Source organism: Dipodomys ordii, unplaced genomic scaffold (genome assembly GCF_000151885.1).
Source record: "Dipodomys ordii isolate 6190 unplaced genomic scaffold, Dord_2.0 Scaffold46, whole genome shotgun sequence".
Classification (NCBI taxonomy): Eukaryota; Metazoa; Chordata; class Mammalia; order Rodentia; family Heteromyidae; genus Dipodomys; species Dipodomys ordii.
In genome coordinates, this window is record NW_012267262.1 from 3,375,993 (window position 1) to 3,396,486 (window position 20,494).

Consider the following 20,494-nt stretch of genomic DNA (forward strand, 5'->3'; position numbering starts at 1 on the left):
GTTATTTCCCTTCCCCTCCCCAAATTAGAATACTGTATATACAAGATGCAGGACACCGGAATCAAATACAGTGAAAACAGGGGTTATACTATGGGTGAAGATCATACAAAAGAAGCAACAAAAAATCATATAATACATTATAAGTACATTCAAAACAACAGCAACAAAGATAAAACCTTTTGTGATTTGGGTTTCATTTCACTTAGCATAATCTCATATGGTCATATGTACATAGCTTTTGACCTTTTCTGCTTGCCAAGACATATACTAGTTATTGCAAATAAGGGAAAACATGGGACTTATGTTTCTTTGGGCCTGGCTTACTTTACTTAATATAATTTTTTTCCAAGTCTTTCCATCTCCTAACAAATGGGGAAATGTCATATTTTCTTGATCCATTCATCTACTGAAGGGAATCTGGTTGGTTCCAGATCTTCATTAGCCATACAACAGACAAGGGTTTCATGTCTAAAATATACTTAGAACTCAAAAAATTAAATCCCCCAACAACAAATACTCAAAGAAACAATTGCCCCATTAATAAGTAGGCTAAAGACTTAAAGAGAAACTTCTCTGAAGAGAAAATAAAAATGGCCAATAGACAGGTGAAGAAATGCTCAACTTATCTAGCCATAAAAGAAATGCAAATCAAAACAACATTGAGATTCCACCTTACCCCAGTAAGAATGGCTAAAATCAAGAAATCTAATAACAACAGATGCTGGAGGGGATGTGGCCCAAAGAGAAACTGACTGCATTGTTGGTGGGAGTGTGAACTTGTTCAAGCACTTTGGAAAGCAGTATGGAGGTTCCTTAAAAGTCTACACGTAGAGCTCCCCTATGATCCAGCAATCCCACTTTTGGGCATTTACCCAAATTATCACAAACAAGCTATACTAAAGCTACCAGCAGAACTATGTTTATCATAGCATTATACACCAAAGCTAAGATACTAAGATAGGGATTTCTTTATGGTACTTCTTTTCTTTTTTCTTCCTCTTCCCCCCTCCTCCTCTTTCTCCTCCTTCTTCCTCCTCCTCTTCCTCCTCCCTCCTCCTCCTCCTCTTCCTCTCCTTCTTCTTCTTCTTCTCCTTCTTCTTCATCAGTGGTGGGGCTTGATCTCTTGGCCTGGGCACTGTCCCTTACCTCAGCTCAAGGCTAGCATTCTACCACTTGAGCCACAGCACCACTTCCAATTTTCTGGTGGTTAGTTGGAGATAAGATTCTTATGGACTTCCCTTGCCCAGGCTGACTTTGAACTGTGATCCTCAGATCTCAGCCTCCTGAACAGCTAGGATTATGTGTTTCTATGCACACATATCATGTAATTAGATCTAATTTGTCCCCAATCTTTTTTTTAAATATATATTTTTATTGTAAAGGTATTGTACAGATGGGTTACAGTTACATGAGCAAGGTAATGAATCCATTGTTAACCCCTACTTTATTTTTCCCCTACCAACCCTTCCATTCTCACCTCTTCAACTCCTCCCCATCCTCACAAAGCTGTAAAGTTCATTTTCAACATAGTGTCTCGTACATCTCATTGTTACAATGGGTCATCATGTATCCTTATTTCAGCTTTTTGTTATTTCCCTTCCCCTCCCCAAATTAGAAAAATGTATATATAAGATGCAGGACACTGGAATCAAATACAGTGAAAACAGGGGTTATACGATGCAGGAAGAACATACCAAAAAAAATCACATTGTACATTGTAAGCACATTTGGGGAGTGGAAGGGAAAAAACAAATTGTTTAAATAGGGATAGAGGTTGACCCATTGCAACAATGAGATGTACAAGACACTATGTACAAGAACTTTGCAGTTTAGGTGGGGGGGGCGGGGAAGAAGTAGGGGGAAAGGAGGTATGATGTAGTCATGGAGACGGGAGGGAAGGGATGGTAGGGGAAAAAGAAAGGAGGAGGCAACAATGCTTGATAAGAAATGTACTCATTACCTTGCTCATGTGATTGTAACCCCCCTGTACAGTATTTTCACAATAAAAATTATTTAAAAATAAATAAAAATAACAACATGAAAGATAAAATCTCTTGTGTCCCTATCTTGGGGTTCATTTCACTTAGCATCAGGTTATATGATAATATGTACATAGCTTTTGACCTCGTCTGCTTGTCCTAGACATATACCAGTTATTGTAGATAAGGGAAACCATGCGATCTATGTTTCTTTGGGTCTGGCTTATTTCACTTAATATAATTTTTTCCAAGTCTTTCCATTTCCTAACAAATGGGGTGGTGTCATTCTTTCTGATGTAGGCATAGAATTCCAATACATATATATATATATATATATATATATTACTGATCCATTCATCTACTGAGGGGCATCTGGGTTGGTTCCATATCTTAGCTATGGTAAATAATGCTGCAATAAACATAGTTGTGCTTGTAGCTTTATTATAGTCTTGTTTGTGATTATTTGGGTAAATGCCCAAATGTGGCATTGATGAATTATAGGGGAGTTCTATGTATAGTCTTTTTTTATTTAATTTATTTAATTTTATTTGTGAACATACTGTACAGAGGGGTTACAATTACATGGGCAGGATAATGCGTACATTTCCTACCAAGCATTGCAGCCTCCTCCTTTGTTTATCCTTCACATCCCTTCCCAGCCTCCCCACTCTATGTATAGTCTTTTGAGGAACCTCCATACTTCTTTCCTGAGTGATTGAACCAATTTACACTCCCACCAACAATGCAGTCAGGTTCCTTTTTGGCCACATCCTCTCCAGCATCTGTTGTTGTAAGATTTCTTGATTCTAGCCATTCTAACTGGGGTGAGGTGGAATCTCATTGTTGTTTTGATTTGCATTCCTTTTATGGCTAGGGAAGTTGAACATTTCTTCATGTGTATTTGACCCCAATCTTAATAGGTTTCCTTATTATATTTTTATGCATGCAAATAAAGTACATTGATTATAATTGCCTCCATATCATTTGTCCCTCCTATGGGTTCTCCTCCTAAGCTCTCTGCTTTATGCTCATATCATTTGTGTTTATGTATATGTGTATGTGCATCTAAGTTCACGTATGAGAGTGAACATTCAATACTTGTCTTTCTCATCTTAGCTCTCTGTTACAATACATTTAAAAATTATGTGTAAATATGACATTTTCTTTTTCTATTCATTGGTCAATGGCACCAAATCTGAATGCATAGGTTGGTTATGGTGAACAGTGCTGCTGTAAATATGGAGAGCTGTTATCTCTATGTATGCTGACTACATTCTTTGCATATATGCCCAGGACCAACATATGAGGGTTATATATATTAGGTCTGGTGTTTGAGTTTCTTGAAGAACCACAAAACTGATTTCCATAATGGCTGCACTAATTTACATTCCTGCCAATCATGTATTTGACACTATTAGTAGTGGTTATTACTATGTTTACTGATGCTAGTTAAATATAATAGGGCTTAATGATTAGACATTCTGAGCCATCAACCAGATGGAGCAAATACAAAGGCTTTCATCTTACTCTTTTATTTGTATATCATGGAAAATTATTTTGACCCACGGTGCCTTGGTGACTCCAGTTGTGAAACAGGGAATAGCAAAGGAACCTTTCTAATAATGTTTCTAGATTAAGATGAGAATCTAGAAGTGGCAAGGATTCTCCACCCATTCAGCATTTATTGATCATTGTTATGCTTTGCATCATACTTTTGGGTTAGTTTTTAATGTGCCAGACAGAAGGCTTTCATGTCATTTCACAACAGTCTTTGGAGATATAATACACTGAGCATTGCTGTCCAAGTTCTATTTTTTCTTCTTTGTTTTCTGGTCCTAGGGCTTGAACTCAGGGTCTGGGCACTGTCCCTGAGCCTCTTTGTGCTCAAGGCTTGTGCTCTACCACTTGAGCCTCAGTGTCACTTCCAGCTTTTTCTAAGTAGTTCATTGGAGATAAGAGTCTTCCAGACTTTTCTGCCTGGGCTGGCTTTGAATGGTGATCTTCAGATCTCAGCCTCCTGAGTAGTTAGGATTACAGGTGTGAGCCACTGGCACCCAGCTTCTAATATCTTTTAACTGCTTAGGATGTCCTCCACACTCTTCTTTATTTGTTTTTTATGTAATAGTACATTGGTTTTGATAATATTTTGGAGATGAAGCACATACTCAAAGTCTCTTCAGTGATAAGTGCAGAGAAGAAATTAGAACCCAGAAAATCTAGCCTCTGCTGAAACCACTGTTTCCCCACCCACTATGTTTTTTATTAGCAACAGTTAATTGTAATTCAAGAGGTTTTACTTTGATGTGTTCATTTATGCATATGCTATATGTTGATTAGATTCACTCTCTTCATCACTCTCTCCCTTATTCTTACTTCTCCTTTCACAAACCAATCTTTAAAAGCCACATTTGTTTCATTTTCACACATGTAAATACAGTATGTTAACCATATTCACCCTCCTTCACCCTCTCTATTCATTTGTCCCTTTACACCCTACACAGGACCTGCTTTATATTCTTGTTATTCTCTCTTTTTACATGTGTGCCCATTGTTAAAGTGACTTCACTCACAATGCTGTTTCACACATATACCTGCAGTATTTTTTTTTATCAGATTGAAGCCCCATTTACTCGTTTTCCCCATTTTTCCTACCCCATGTTATTCAACAGCCTTCATGAGTTTCATTTAGCCATCTTCATTCACAGATATATTATCTTTTGTTATTGTTTAGCCTTTACCAGCCTTTCTCCCCTCTCCCTATGTATATTCATTTCCATCTCTATCTTTGAATTTAGAGATATACAAACATATGTATGGATATATATATAGATGATATATAATTCTGTACATGTTTGCATATGTGTTTGTTTTTTATTTAGGTTTTAACAACTGAATATGAGAGAAAACACCTATTTGTCATTCTCAATCTGGGTTATTAGCTTAACATTATAATCTCCATCTCTATGTGTTGCTTTGCGAATGGTGTAATTTAACACGGCTTCACTTTTTTTTAGGATCACTGTATTTATGTGCCACACTTTCATGATCCATGTATCAGTTGTAGGGAATCTTGACTGTTTCTATAGCTTCAATATTGTGAATAGTGTATCCTGAAGTCTTTTGGTTAAATGCTCAAGAGAGGAATCACTGGATCATATGGTAGTATTGATACTACGAATACTAATTTCCATAGTGGTTACTGACTAGTTTGCATTCCAACAATGTATGTAGGTTCATTTATCCAGAATCTTTATCAGTATTTATTACTATTTGTGTTCTTGATGTTGATCATTCTGACTCAAAAATCTCAATAGTGTTTTGATTTATGGCTAGGTATGTTGAACATTTACTCACATATTTTTTTTGTCATTTGTACTTCTGTTTTCAAGAAATGTCTGTTCTGTTTATTTGCTCACTTCTCCACCAGGTTCTTGATTTGGGGAGAGTTTTAATTTTTTAACCATTACACAATTCTACTCTCTCTTTTCTGTTAAAGTTATGCAAACATTTTTATTCTTATTATAACTATTAGTGGGTATTAGTTGTACAAATTGATGTTTATCACTGTTACTTCTTTCAATTAATTTTTATTGGCACACAAGCTCTTTTAATGATGACATTTTCATTCATACATACAATGTATACTACCAATCTAACCTCCCCATCCTTCTCTTGTATATTCTTATCTCTTAAAATCATTTCAACAGGATTTTTCTTTTGTCTTCTTTCCAGAAGTATTTGGACCATATTCACTCTCATTTACTCTCCCCATATCCCTCTTTCAGATGATTTCTGCCCCTGAGCAGAGCCTGTTTTGTTTTCACTGTGACATTTCTATGGATGATTATGGATGGGAAAGTAGAGGAGGTGCTCTATAAATATAATCTTTGTCCCCTGGCATGAAATAGATTCTAGCAAAGGTTTGATTGCATGCATCAATGAGTGTTGGCTATGTGGCAAGAGAAAGTATAGATGCTTCCCACATAGGACAAGGGTTGTGATAATCTACATCCTATTACTTGGATGTGAATTTGTTCTAAATTATGTAAAATTAAACAAGATGTTGTTATACAAAGTTTGATGGATTTTTTTCTTAGCCAGAGAAAGGGCAATGTATTTTCCCAAATAATGGAACACAATAATCAAAATGAATATTTAAATAAATTATTCAATTTAAAAGCATTTTGACATGTTATGAGATCATGCAAACACTATTCAAGAGAAGTATGAACAAGATGAAATCAATCAATGTATTATTTAAGGAATATCACTAATAGTCAAGCAGGTTTGTAAATATTTTACTTTTGATGCAGCCCAGACTGGCCTTGAATTCTTGATCCTCCTCAGCCTCCTGAGTGCTTGGATTATATGCATAGGTCGCCATATGCAGTTAAATATTTAAAAATTATTACCTTACTTTATAGTTAGAATTCAAATATGCATTATAAAATTCAAATATGCATTCAAATATGCATATGTTACATTTTCATTTGTAAAAATTAATGAAATCCCTCCCTGGCTTTTAAATAAGACAAAATTAGAACAGGTATGACTTTAAGTTGTTTAACAAATTAAAAACAAAGGCATCACTTACATAAGTCTTAGTTACTTTGTGAATAATAGAATGCATTAATAATACCCATATCATTGGATTGTTAAGTGGTTGTGGAATTTATGTCATGTGAAATATTTTCATGGTGTTCTCACCAAGTAAATAAATGCTCATTAATTGAAGTTTTTGTTATAACAGGTGTACAGGTAGTAGGTCATAATTAATTCAGTCCTAGAGGGCAATGATTTTGTCTTTTGCAGGACATAACATTTAACAATTGCTAGAGACATTTTTAGTTTTCATACCTTGGGGTTCAGAGAAAACACATTACTGGCAGCTACATAGTCATGAAGTTTAGAGATGCTACTAAGCATCATACAAAACACCACACAGGTATCTCAGAGCAAAGCTTATTCAGTCCAAGGTATCTGTGCAGCAGATGCTGAGAAATCTTAAGCCAGCAAATGGGTTAAATTCCTTTCTCACAGCTTATAGGACAACAGCATTGCATAAAACCGTGATACAAAAGAGAAAAGGTGGTGAGGGAAAGTTATCTTCATAGAAAACTAAATTCACGTTTTATACCTCCAAAATACTTGCAAGAAGATGCCTATGTTGTAGAGATGTGGATTAAAAATGACACCCTCCCCCGCCTGCCCTCCAACCTTAGCATGCTGGACTTTGACTCAAAAGCAGACATGACCGAAGAAGAACGGGAATGAATGTCCTCATGAGGAGGGATTGTTTACCTTGGTGGAGAGAAGGCAGAGAGAAGCTGCATATATTTTCACATTTCTACGATTGATAGAAAATAGCTTTTCTGCTTCAGTCAATTTCCAATAGCAGGTTCATTAGAAACTAGGTTCTTAACAGCTATGTTTGGGTAACCAACCTTGACTGAACTGAAGAATTGGTGTGTGATTTGGTAACACTTGTGGGAAATCCACAGATTAAGTTCATTAACTGGAGCCAAAACATCTCTGCAAGACACTGGTATGAAAATTCCCCAGTTAAGGAATACTTTTCATTCTCAGCATGAAAATTACACAAAATTTTTTCTTAAAATGATGGGACAAATGGCCATAGCCTTTAGCACTCCTGAATTGTTAATGTACATAATATGTAATAATATATTATAATGTATAATTCATACTATATAATTTCTAAAAATATGAAATATAAAATAATATATTTATATAGAATATAACCATATTATATATATATGTATACATATTTGTGTATATATAAAGTATTAGAGTATGCCTCCAACAGTCAACCCACCTACATAGCCCATGACCCCACTCCACAAAGAAAGCACAAGCAGAATAGAGGGAAAGAGAGGGGTGAAGGGAAACTTGAAACAGGTACACTAAATGCAATGACTTACATGTGTTGTGATGGAGGAGAATGATAGAAAAGGTGACATTGTTCGAGGTGCACTCTAGTCACAAATGGGTATGTTGGTTTGAAATCCATTTGCACAACTACTTAAAGATAATAAATTTAAATACAAACAGTAACAACAAAAATAAACTGTAAGATCTAAATGTGAAACTACTTGGAATAGTTAAAACAAGATCTAATTCATAAAACTTTTCTCTGTGTGTGTCTTTTACACAGTTTGTAAAGGTAAATAATATGCATTTGTTATTTTTTCCCAATGTTTCTCCATGGCTGTGTGCCAGGCACTGTGCTATGTGCTGGGAATTTAATAAAGGTTGATGTTAAAAAGAATCTCTTGCCCATAAGTAACTTACATGGTAGAAAGGAATTTTGACCAAACACTTATGAAATGATTCATTAAGTATTTTCAGCTTGTAACTACATCAATTAAGGAATTATAAGGTAGTATAATCACATTTATTGGATCTTTCTTGTATTTCTTATAATGCAAATGATGTGTAATAACTTCTAGATAGTCCAATCATGCATTTACAATGGTCAACCAATCAATCTCGAGTGTATTTATTGTTGTAGGAAAAAGCCTTGTTTAAGATTGTTTGCAATGGTTGATTGTCCTAACTGCTTAACTTGACATGAAAAAATTGGATCAGTGTCAATAAAATATCGACTCTTTTAAACAGTGTTTCTTGTGTTTCTGTCTTTTCTATTTCAGGGTTTTTGGAGCGGCCATACTTCTTACTTCTACCCTAAATATGTTAATCCCATCAGCAGCCAGAGTGCATTATGGATGTGTCATCTTTGTAAGAATATTACAGGGACTGGTTGAGGTATGGAACAAGAAGAGAGCATCATTTTAAATTGGTGATAATAAGTACAATCAACTTATGTGTGACTTTATTTCTAAATAATTATTGAAATACTGAAAATGTTAGATGATCAGGTATTGGAAGATTAAACCCAGAGCCTAGACACTCTTCAACTAAGCTACTAGTCTTTAGGAGCTTTAAACTAAATCTATCTTGGCATTTAATCATGGTATAACTTTTTACTTTAATACTTCATTGAGTATATTCTTTAAGAATATAAATATAGGGGCTGGGAAGGTGGCTCAGTGGTAGAGTGCTTGCCTTGTGTGCATAAGGCCCTGGGTTCGATTCCTCAGCACCACATAAGCAGAAAAAGCAGGAAGTGGTGCTGTGGCCCAAGTGGTAGAGTGCTAGCCTTGAGCTGAAGAGCTGAGGGACAGCACCCAGAGTTCAGGCCCCATGACCAAGAAAATAATAATAACAATAAATAAATATGATAATCGGCTCTTATTTGATAAGTCTTCAGAATTCAAATAAAATAACATTTAAAAATTTGAATCTGGCTTTCTTGTTATGCCTTCTCTTTTACAGTAGAGCAGGGATAGATAAATAATATTAATTATTAAGGAACTTAAAAAAATCTGATTAAAAAAAGAAAAAATAACAGAATAAAAAGACTAATCAATTTTAAATGTTGTTTTCAGGAAGGGTGAGTTCCAATGATGTAAGCCTTACCTCCTCCTCCTATACAGACTTAATACACAAGAAGGTCTCCCATGTTTCACAAAATGTTAAGAGTTTCAGCAAAATTGATTCACGCAAGGGAGATCCCTTTCCTCCTCCTTCTCCTCCTCCTTCCTCTTTTTGTTCTAATTGGAGGAATTCGAAATGGAAGAAAGACCTAAAAGATAAAGCCATTTGAATATGTCACTAAAAAGACTACGGTATCATATGTGGTGTGAAATGAAAGTTTTTGAGTGGAATTCCTTGAAATCAATGGGTAGCAGCTTTCCCTAACACCTGGTAGCAGTTTCAGAGGAAGAAGTGTCAGAGAAGGCCTGTGCTAAGTTACCAGTGGCCCTGCAACCTAAACGATGATTTTTGTCCTCTCTAACACAGGGGGTCACATACCCGGCCTGTCATGGGATATGGAGTAAATGGGCTCCTCCTCTGGAGAGGAGCAGGCTGGCGACTACATCCTTTTGTGGTGAGTCTTGGGTGTGGATGTAGTCATTGTGCTGAAGGTTAATGAAATCAGGCTGGAACTAAAAGATTGATAAACTCACCTTGCAGGTTTGAGGCTGGACACCAATATTCCCGTCACTATTTCCCTTTCTTTAGTTCTTACTGCTGTCCTTCAACCTTCTCTTTCTTCTGTGCTTCGTATTGTTTTCTAGGAACTGATCCATTTCATAAAATTCATGGTTGAATTTTATAATACCATTTTCTTATTTTCTCGAGCATGTCCATGCTGTTTGATCTGACACAAATGTATACAAAACAAAGAATGTAACTTTTAACCCTGTCTATAAACTATAAAGAACTAAAGACTATAGTATTGCAAGTATTCAATTTATTTTGAATTCTGTCTGGTACTAAAATCTAACTGTGTATGAGAATTCTTATTAGATACAAATATGTTAAAATTATTGTAGGAGAAAGTGATAAAATCCAAATCATAGAACCGATGATTTTTCAAGGAATTATTGCTATAATTTTCTACTTATTAAAACTCTTATTTGACCTTATTGACAGAAATTGACCTTACTGATCTTTCAAGAAGCCGAGTTAACAGACTTCAGTTTCAACTTTTAAATTGGGAGTGTTTTCAGCTAATCTGAAACTAACTTAACTTGCAAATGTTTTAGGACAATTCATTGATTTAAGGATATATTTTGACTATATACAGTACCCATGGTATCCCATTTTGATACTAAACCTATAAGGAAGAAAATAATTTTTTTTTCCGAAATAGACGAGAGTATATAAATTGATTTTTAAATTTTGGTATTAGAGCGATTATAAACAATCTCATCAATTATTTAATATCCTTTTACAGTAAACTACAGTGAAGGATTAGTATTGTTACTGCCTGTAGATATTAAATTCATAAACATTTAGACCTAAATCTTAGGTCAAAGGTAGTACCATTTTTTGACTTACACTTGTAAGAAATTATTTTCAGAATCATATTAGATCAATTTTAAAATAAAGCCAACAAACACTACACAAATCTCAATCTCATGCCTCTGATACAAAGAGAGGAAACACTAGAGTTTCAGAAATAGCCTTCCAGAGTCTAGCTTGTGTTGATCCACTCTGTCACCTGCCACGGTAAGCCTGTGCAGGACAGAGACTAACTAGTAATGCTCTTGTTGTTTTAAAATCTGTTTTGTCTAGGGTAGATGGGTGTTATCTTCTTTGTGGTCCTGTGTTTCTGTATGAGTGTGCAGACATGGCCTGAGAGGGGGTAAATGTGAATGTGAGCGCATGTATGTATGCATTTGAGTGTGCAAATATGTGACCCAATCCAAATGTATGAGATGAAGTCAAGAATTTCTACCGATCTCACCTACTTTTCTTCTTTTCTCCCATCCTCCCTTCTCCTTTAGGTTCCTATGCTGGAGCTGTGATTGCAATGCCTTTAGCTGGTATTCTTGTGCAGTACACTGGCTGGTCTTCAGTATTCTATGTTTATGGTATGTTACATTTCTATAGGATGGAATTAAATGGAATGTGTGTAAGAGAGTCATGATTTCTCTTACACTCAGAGATAGCTCGTTGACTGCATTTCTGTGTGTGCAACTTACTTTCTTGTTGCAAGAATATGTTCCTATAGACTCAGAAGAAGCAGAGTAGATGTTCTATGTCCATTGTTTTTCCTGATTTGTAATTTCGTGTTTTAAAAGTCAACGATAGCCTGGCACTCGTGGCTCTCACCTGTAATGCTAGCTATTAAGGAAACTGAAGATCATAGTTCAAAGTCAGACAGAGCAGGAAAGTCCAATTAACCACCAAAAAGCCAGAAGTGGAGCCTTGGCTCAAGTGGTAGAATGTTAGCCTTGAGAAAAAGAAAATGTTAAGGGACAGTTCGCAGGCCCTGGGTTCAAGACAATGTATAAAATGTATTTTATATATCTGACTACAAGGGAAAGCTTGTTCCTTATTAAACTTGTAGAGGAAAAGGGTGGACAGAAACTTGCTTATCATTTTGCTGCATTTTTGGATCATTTTCTGGATTCTGTTTCTCTCAGCCCAAATAAGGGTAAAAAACTGGAGAAAAGTAGCAGTAATTCACAAAACTAAATCCATTCCTTAGCAAATATAAGCAATTGCCTGGTTCCAAAGCACATCTTGTTCCTCATTTCCCAGAATTAAAGCAAGAATGCTCTGTGTTTAAAATAAAGAGTTAAACCATGCATCTAAACAGGAAATGAGAGACTGAAAGTTTACTGCTTCCAAGTACTCTAAAGTCTCTTTCATTAAAGTCTCTCTCATTAAGATGCCCTGTTGGATAATTAGGAAAGGACATATATTAGAGAGCTGGATTCCAACAGATAGTTTCATTGATTATTGTCATTTTTAAGTATGAGCATGAGTATCTGAAAGATGAATGAAGCCATGCTGCAGAGCACAATCTGGCTACCTCCAAATCTGTCCTGATTCTTTCTCATTTTGAAGTGTTCTCATCATAGCAAGCTACTTTTCTTACTGAGTGATGACAAATGTTGCTTTAGAGTGGGCTCTCTTTGTAATAGATAGGTTTTAGACCCATGAATGTTCTAGATTGTAAGCCACCTATGTATCGGTATACAACTTTTCTAGGCAAGTTTTCAGAGGAGTCCAAATTCAACAAAGCTTGGAAGCATTTGCCTAAAGGGCATATGGTAATTATTTGGCTGTGAGTGAAATACTCTGACTTGTGCTTTAGCTCATTACATAATTGAAAATATTATGAAACTTTGAAGTAATAAATACCCATCAAACAATAATTTCTTTACAGTAAAAATAGTAATTTACACATGCCTCTATTTCAAGTCATCTTATTTAATATTTATAGTTGAACGAAAAATTCAAAGCCAAAACATTAGATAATGTGAAAATACCATACAGTAAATCATGCTTATTTATTCTCTGTAATTCTCTGGATTACATTCTCTGCTCTGTAATTGGACTATGCATTCAATTCTTGCTTCAAAAATTAACAGACAAAACTTATACAGTAGAGTAAGCTGAAAAATCTAATAATGCATAAAAACATTAAGAAGACATATGACACTTTACTTGAATTGCTACAGAAGGACAATGATTATTTTTTTTTATTTTATTTGTGAACATACTGTACAGAGGGGTTACAATTACATGGGCAGGATAATGCGTACATTTCTTACCAAGCATTGCAGCCTCCTCCTTTTGTTTCCCCTTCACATCCCTTCCCAGCCTCCCCCCTCCCCCCCAATCCCAATCCTTCTCCTTCCCCCCCTTCCCCCCCCTGCACTGTTGTAAAGCTCATTTTGGACATGACAACTAGGACAATGATTATTGAATTAAATAAATTATCTTGTACTGGGTGCTTAATTTGAACCACCCACCATGCTGGATGACTTACACATTATTATCTCTTTTAACTTTCCACAAGCTCATAAAACCGAATCTCTTTTCCATTTGACAGTGAGGGTTCATATCAATTCTGCTACTGATTGGATCATATACCTAATGAGCCAAGATTTGAATTTGGCGATTCTTAGTCTATACTACATTATACATTATATTTTCACATGATGTCTACCTCAAATTATGTATACTTCTGTGTTCAGTATTCAATATATCAGCAGGTATGTATAGTATTAAGGAACATGTGTTTGAGATTGAATAAACAAAGACAAAGTATTATAGTGATTGGGGGCTTTTAAATCGTTACCTATGGGAAAATGAGAATAATGTGAAAGAAAACCAAAACCACAAGATGCTGGGAAAATAGAATAAATCACTTGAAATTTTCTCTATTATTAGTGCTTACAGATTTATATTGCAAAATAAGAAAATGTTTTAATAGTGAGAACTCTAAATAAAAAAGGTGATCAAAAGGATGTGCAAACAATTTATGGCCTTGGATTTTATAACTTTAATTTTCCCAAATAATAACCATTAGGCAATAGTATTACAGAAAACAAAATGGAATATGTAGGCACCTACAGTGTAAGATTTTACCATGTAAATTAGTAGCTCCTCTTCATCTACTATATCCACTTAGGATAAAATATTGTTTTGGATTTTGTTTAAGAACCTGTTTTGCTACGTCTGTAAGAGCTATCAGGAAATAGCAGTGAGCTACTTTTCCTCTCCAGAAATGCAGATTGTTTCATATACTCAAAGGAGGTAAATAAAAAAAAAGCATTCAACTGCATAAAATTATTTGAGGGCAAGAATTTCATCTCAATTATTGTATTTCCAGAGTACCTGGAATAGGAATTTCTCAGGGACTGTTTATTGGACATATAAATACCTTCCAAATGACAGCATTCGCTATTGACTTTTTGAAAGATTTTTGCCTATCAGTGTTGTCTAATAGAAATGAAGAGGCACAGCTACAAACCTAGCTTTTGGGACACTTCAAGTCTGGTGACAAGAGGCAAGAAGAAATGGCTATAGTCATTTGGACAAACACAAATAAGAGTTCTCCTCATATAGAATTTGTTGGTTTTGAGATTATGGTAGTATTTTAATATGTAACTGCTTAAGCATTCGTGTGTCTTTTTTGACTTGCTTCTTTTAAATTATTTCTCTCAGGAAGTTTTGGAATGGTCTGGTATATGTTTTGGCTTCTGGTGTCTTATGAGAGCCCTGCAAAGCACCCCACTATTACAGATGAAGAACGAAGATACATAGAAGAAAGTATTGGAGAGAGTGCAAATCTTTTAGGTGCAATGGAGGTAAGAACATTATTATGGTGTCTATTCCCCTTCTTATTGCCCATCTCCGCATACTTGATGAAAATTTTGTAAGTCCTTATGCAACCAAAGTAATCTGGTATTCATTATATCTTTATTTTATATCCACTGATCTTTCTTTACTCACTTAAGCATGACTGCAACATCCTCTATTCGTAATTTCTTCTCATCTTTTATTAGGGCCTGGGCACTAGCTCAGCTTTTAGTGCTCAAGGCTGGTGCTCTACCACTTTGAGCCACAGAGTCATTTCCTGTTTTCTGGTGGTTAATTGGAGATAAGAGTCTCACTGACTTTCCTTCCCCAGCTGGCTTTGACCACAATCCTCAGGTCTCAGCCTTCTGAGTTGCTAGGATTACAAGTGTGAGCCACCAGTGCCCGGCTTCCTTAAGAGTTTTAACATGGGAAATATAACTGAAATATAACTATCTGTAAAGCAAAATGAGCTTTAACATTAGTTCAATATAAACATGATTTAAACAATATCAATCAATATTTAATTTTGAATTTTGGAAAATTTGATATCAGTTATGGAAAGGAACTATTTTATTTAAATATTCTAAATGTAGATTTTATACATGTGCATTTATATTGTACATGTTTTATGAATACTGAAACATCCAGTAAGAGAATTTATATGGAACATATTCTTACATATTTATCTTTTAATCAAATAATATCTTTAAGGATTCTTATTATGAATGTCAAATATTAAAATATATTTTTCTGAGGCTCCTTGTAATTATTTGATTTCTTTGGATTTGCTTGCACTGAAAATGCAGTTCCATATCAATAATGAAAATTTTTCATTTCATGTACCATTAGTACATAGAAGTTAATAGACAGTTAATAGAGGGAAAAACTAGTTTGCATAAACAGACTGAGAAACAAATTGAGTACCTCAGAATCTTAATCAATAACCAACAATTTTTTTACATTGAAACTCTTTTTCTTCCTCTCCTCTTTTAAATACTGCTCTCTCTATTCTAAGCATCCTTTCTTTGTGATACGTGTCTTTAAGTAATTTGCATTTCATCCTAGATAAAAAGATGGTCACCTATTGTTGCTGAGTATATCTGGGTCTTTAGTTAATATGAGAAATTTCCTATGAAATATTATCCAGAAGTGAATTTTCATGGTTAAAAAATCCCTACATTTTAGTTCAAGAACTTGATAGGCTAGCATTATAACACCCTTCTACAGAAGGAAGACCATTTGGAGTTTGTTACATTGACCCATTGTAACAATGAGATGTACAAGATACTATGTTGAAAAACCAACTTTACAATTTAGGGGGGGGAGAGGGGAGGGGGGGAAGGGGAGTGTAGTTGTGGAGATGGGAGGGAAGGGATGGTAGGGGAAAAACAAAGGAGGAGCTAACAATGCTTGATAAGAAATGTACTCATTACCTTGCTCATGTAACTGTAACCCCTCTGTACAGTATTTTCACAATAAAAAAAAAATACTGATGATTCAGGACTGGGATGGGTGCATTAGCGCCCCCTACCTGCAGTGATTGTGAGCAGAAGTTAAATACAGGCTAGTCTTTGGGTGGTTTCTTGAATTTAACTACAATTTCTAGCTAAAAGTTAGTCTCCATTAAAAACAACAACAACAACAACAAAACTGTGTTCTTACCTACTGTTCCAAATAAAGTTTATTGGTTCAGTTATAAATGTAGTGTTATGCAGTTATTTCAAGCCTATTATTCCAATGTCCAGAATGGATATTTAGACATGTCAAACGTAGGTATCACTGTGTGCTTCTCAAATACTACAAAGTAATAAAACCAATATAAAGATGCGATTTTATTTTAATAATTAAATTCATAAAAAGTTTAATATTTTAAATGCTGAAGTATTAACTGTAATTGATTATACACCATCTTAGAAAATATAATTAAGGCTAACATTTATTTTCATAAGTAATGCTCAAGCTTAAAAAAATCCTTTTTACACTTTACAGTCTATTGTCATGGATTTTAAGCATGGAGAACAAGCATGGCATAGTGGAAAAAGAAATAAAAGTATTAAAGATAATTGGGGGGGAAAAACCTAGGAATTTAATCTGTGAAATACAAGCCCCAAATAAGCCCCCAAAGAATAACAAGTAGGCTGATAAAACTATAACTTGCAATTTTACATTTCCTATAATTTATTGCTTTATACAGCTACTTACTTAGGCCAATCATACACAGGTTCATAATTTTAATGTCTCAAATATCCTAAACAACTGGTTGTCATGTGCTAGGGCTTGCTGGGTGGCACACCTAGCTGCATGCCATGTTACTTTTGTAAGTCCTGCACACCAGGGTCACCAAAGGTTGATGTCATAACTATTCAGAGATCATAAGCATATGTAATGGCATAAATGACTTAGGAGGCATTTTTGAAGACCACATTCCTGAAATATATATTATATTTAAATAAAAATATTTGCAATTATGCCAGACTACTGATTTGGCAGTGATAATTTAGCTGAAACATGAAATAATCTTAGAAACCAGAATTTATGCTTTGGAAATTGAGACATAAACATGAACTTCTGCATAATTCTTAAAGCTAGAACAATTTAATTGGAAAAAAGGGTTGATCTTTTATTTTTTGCTTTTTCAATACTTATTCAGATAGCTAAGGTTAACTGAGTGGTTGTAAGAATCAGTTCGGTCTCCCCCTACTAATGCACTATAATATATATCCCATTTGTATCAAAAACATTTTAAAAAATAGTAAGAATACTCTCTTTTGGGGATTTCAGAAATTCAAGACTCCATGGAGGAAATTTTTTACGTCTATGCCAGTCTACGCAATCATTGTTGCCAACTTCTGCAGGAGCTGGACTTTCTATCTGCTGCTCATTAGTCAGCCAGCATACTTTGAGGAAGTGTTTGGATTTGAAATCAGCAAGGTATGTAACAATTGGCCTAGTTTAAATAGTTGACCATTTTTGTACATAAGTAGGTATTAGGTTTGTTTGCAAAGAGTTTCTATTCTAACCTTCATTTATTTACTCAACAGTTATCTGCTGGGAAACAGGCTAGGCTGTCTGCCTGTCCTAATTCTATTCTACTACTTGTATGAATTTGCTCTCTAGTGCTGGGAATCCAGCAAAACAAATCTAGAATTTCCCTTTCTGGAATTTTTGTCTTAATTCTGAGCAACCATACAGTAGTTTCCTGTAAATGAATGTCATTTCCTTTAAGTCTCAGAGTAGAGCAAACATTGTAATAAAAAAAAGTATATACTATTCGACTGAAATTGTACATAGAATAATGAACCAAGAATTACCAATAATTGGCAATTGCCAATCTAACTCTTCTTCAGTGTTCTCAGATACCTGTTCCATTAATAGATGTAAGTTTTTATATTCTTTGTACTCAATTTTTATTTTAGCAAGCATTTGTTGAATATAATAAATGAATCTTTCTGCTGGTTCAGAAAGAAAATCATGATTTTATTCCCAAATGTTCATAACTTACTGACAGAGACAAAACATGAAATTACCCGTTACAGCACAATGTGTTGAGTGCCCCAGAAGCTTAGTTAAGAAATAAAATTATCTTGAGATTTTCTGTGAGGATAAATGAACTTCGAAATGTGACTTTATATCAGGGTTTGAAAGTCTGCTTGTTTTCACAGGCCGTCCTGTTTGGCTAGGTGGGAAACTATCATTTCTATTCTGTTAATGGTGAAACAGAGCTATTGAAATTATGTAAATATACCTAAAATCACATTTGTAAATGACAGAACTGAGGCCGTGATCATTTGATTGTGGTGTTAATTCTCTTTACTATGCCATTCAAATTCAGGTAAATCACGGACTCATTCACTCATTTATGAAGGTTTACTAAATGCCAGCTCCTTGCCAATCCTTTTGTTGAGCCCTGAATGCGCTTGTCTGCACTGCCAATGGTCTTGCCATTTCTCTTCATGTCCTTACATAAGTCCAGCTGGGCTCTTGCTATTCATATTATATCCCTGCTTAAAAGACTATCTGAAGCTTGGAACTGAAGGAAACTTGAGTTTAGGAGTAGCTATTCTAAGAGCTCTTTTGTTATCCCCGTTTCTAAGGAAACTGTGGTACCTATCCCTGAGAAGAATGGCTGCTTTAGACGGGGTTCTTCTCTCTGAAGCAGATCAAACATCCAGGGTAGCCTTTGGAGCTCTGAGAGGTGTTACACTTCTCCACAAAGGATGCTGGAGGTGTGAGTCCATTTTCATAATCTAGGACAAATATGACACTGAGACTCTATTAATAAAGCCAGGTCTCATGGTGGGGAAGAGAAGGAGCTGGCTGATGTTCTTAGAACTGTGCGATCAGTCTGACCCTGTATCTCCAATTATTTGGAAGTGCTTTAAGAAATCAATGATATTTAAAAGAAAAAAAACCCTAAACATATGGTACACATGAGTTATTTGATTTACATATTGTATTTTTAAAATAAAAGTGTGGATACATTCTATACAAACAGTTTTGTGTAAAGATTTTTATTTTCAAAATTTATTTATTTAGTTTATGCTGGTCTTAAGGCTTGACCTCAGGGACTGGACACTGTATGTACCTAAGCTTCTTTTGCTCAAAGCTAGTGTTCTATCACTTGAGCCACAGCTCCATTTCTGTCGTGTGTGTGTGTGAGTGTGTGTGTGTGTGTGAGAGAGAGAGAGAGAGAGAGAGATTAATGAGAGATAAGAGTCTTTTTTTTCTTTTTTTGGTCGTGGGACTTGAACTCTGGGCTTGGGCGCTGTCCTTGTGGTCTTCAGCTCAAGGCGAGCGCTCTACCGCCTGAGCCACAGCACCACTTCCGGTTTTCTAGCAGTTTATTGGAGATAAGAGTCTCACGAAATTTCCTTCCCGGGCTGGCTTTGAACCGCGATCCTCAGATCTCAGCCTCCTGAGTAGCTAGGATTACAGGCGTGAGCCATCGATGCCCGGCGAGATAAGTCTTATATATTTTTCTACCCAGGCTGACTTGGAACGGCAATCCTCATAACTCAGCCTCCTGAGTAACTAGGATTAAAGGCCTGAGTCACCAGTGCCCAGCAAGATTTTGATAAGACTCACCAAAAAATAATTGGATTTATGTGAAATATGTATAGAGGAGGAAATGGAGGATTAAACCTCTGGGTTTTGCATCTAAATAGATGTGGCTTTGAATTTAAGCTTCAAGTGAAGTATTGGTATATACATACAAATATAAAAATGTGTTTATACAACCATTGATACATGAGTTATTACCCTATGAAGTTTATATAATATTTCATGAATATGTATTATGCATAATATGTAAATGAATAGTGTATATAGTAATAATACTAATATATAATATATATTATGTATACTATATATAATATATACTACATATAGTATACACATTGTATAGTATATATGGTATATACTATACATACTGTATAACATATACTATGTATAGTATATATACTATATAGGACATAATGTATATAGTATATATATTATATATAATATACAATATATTAATATATTGTTATATATTAATGCATACCCATCTATGTGTATATATGTATATTAAATTTGTCTGTATTATATGCAAAATGTTTCCAATCCACTTGGGAATGGCTTTTTGAGGAAGGCCATGCAAAGATCAATGAGCACTCTTAAAGGTTTGAATACAGAGAACATCACAATATCTAGAGAAGTCATTTGTTTCTTTGAGCATCATATATAGATGGGAGGGATCACAGATTGAGTGGCTGGCTGCTCCTTGCTTCTGAATAGATTCCTAATTTGTGAAAACGTATCAACTGCAGAGAGATATAATCCTAACTTTG

General features: G+C 35.1%; 1 protein-coding gene across 1 annotated transcript in view; it reads left to right on the forward strand.

The window, feature by feature from the left end:
* Slc17a6 (solute carrier family 17 (vesicular glutamate transporter), member 6) overlaps window positions 1-20,494 on the forward strand; it is a 41,587-nt gene that overhangs the window by 15,430 nt on the left and 5,663 nt on the right. The window contains exons 4-8 of the mRNA XM_013019599.1: window positions 8,648-8,762; window positions 9,861-9,948; window positions 11,354-11,440; window positions 14,532-14,674; window positions 17,448-17,597. Coding sequence (XP_012875053.1) covers window positions 8,648-8,762; window positions 9,861-9,948; window positions 11,354-11,440; window positions 14,532-14,674; window positions 17,448-17,597 — 583 coding nt within the window. The remainder of the gene's footprint in view (window positions 1-8,647; window positions 8,763-9,860; window positions 9,949-11,353; window positions 11,441-14,531; window positions 14,675-17,447; window positions 17,598-20,494) is intronic.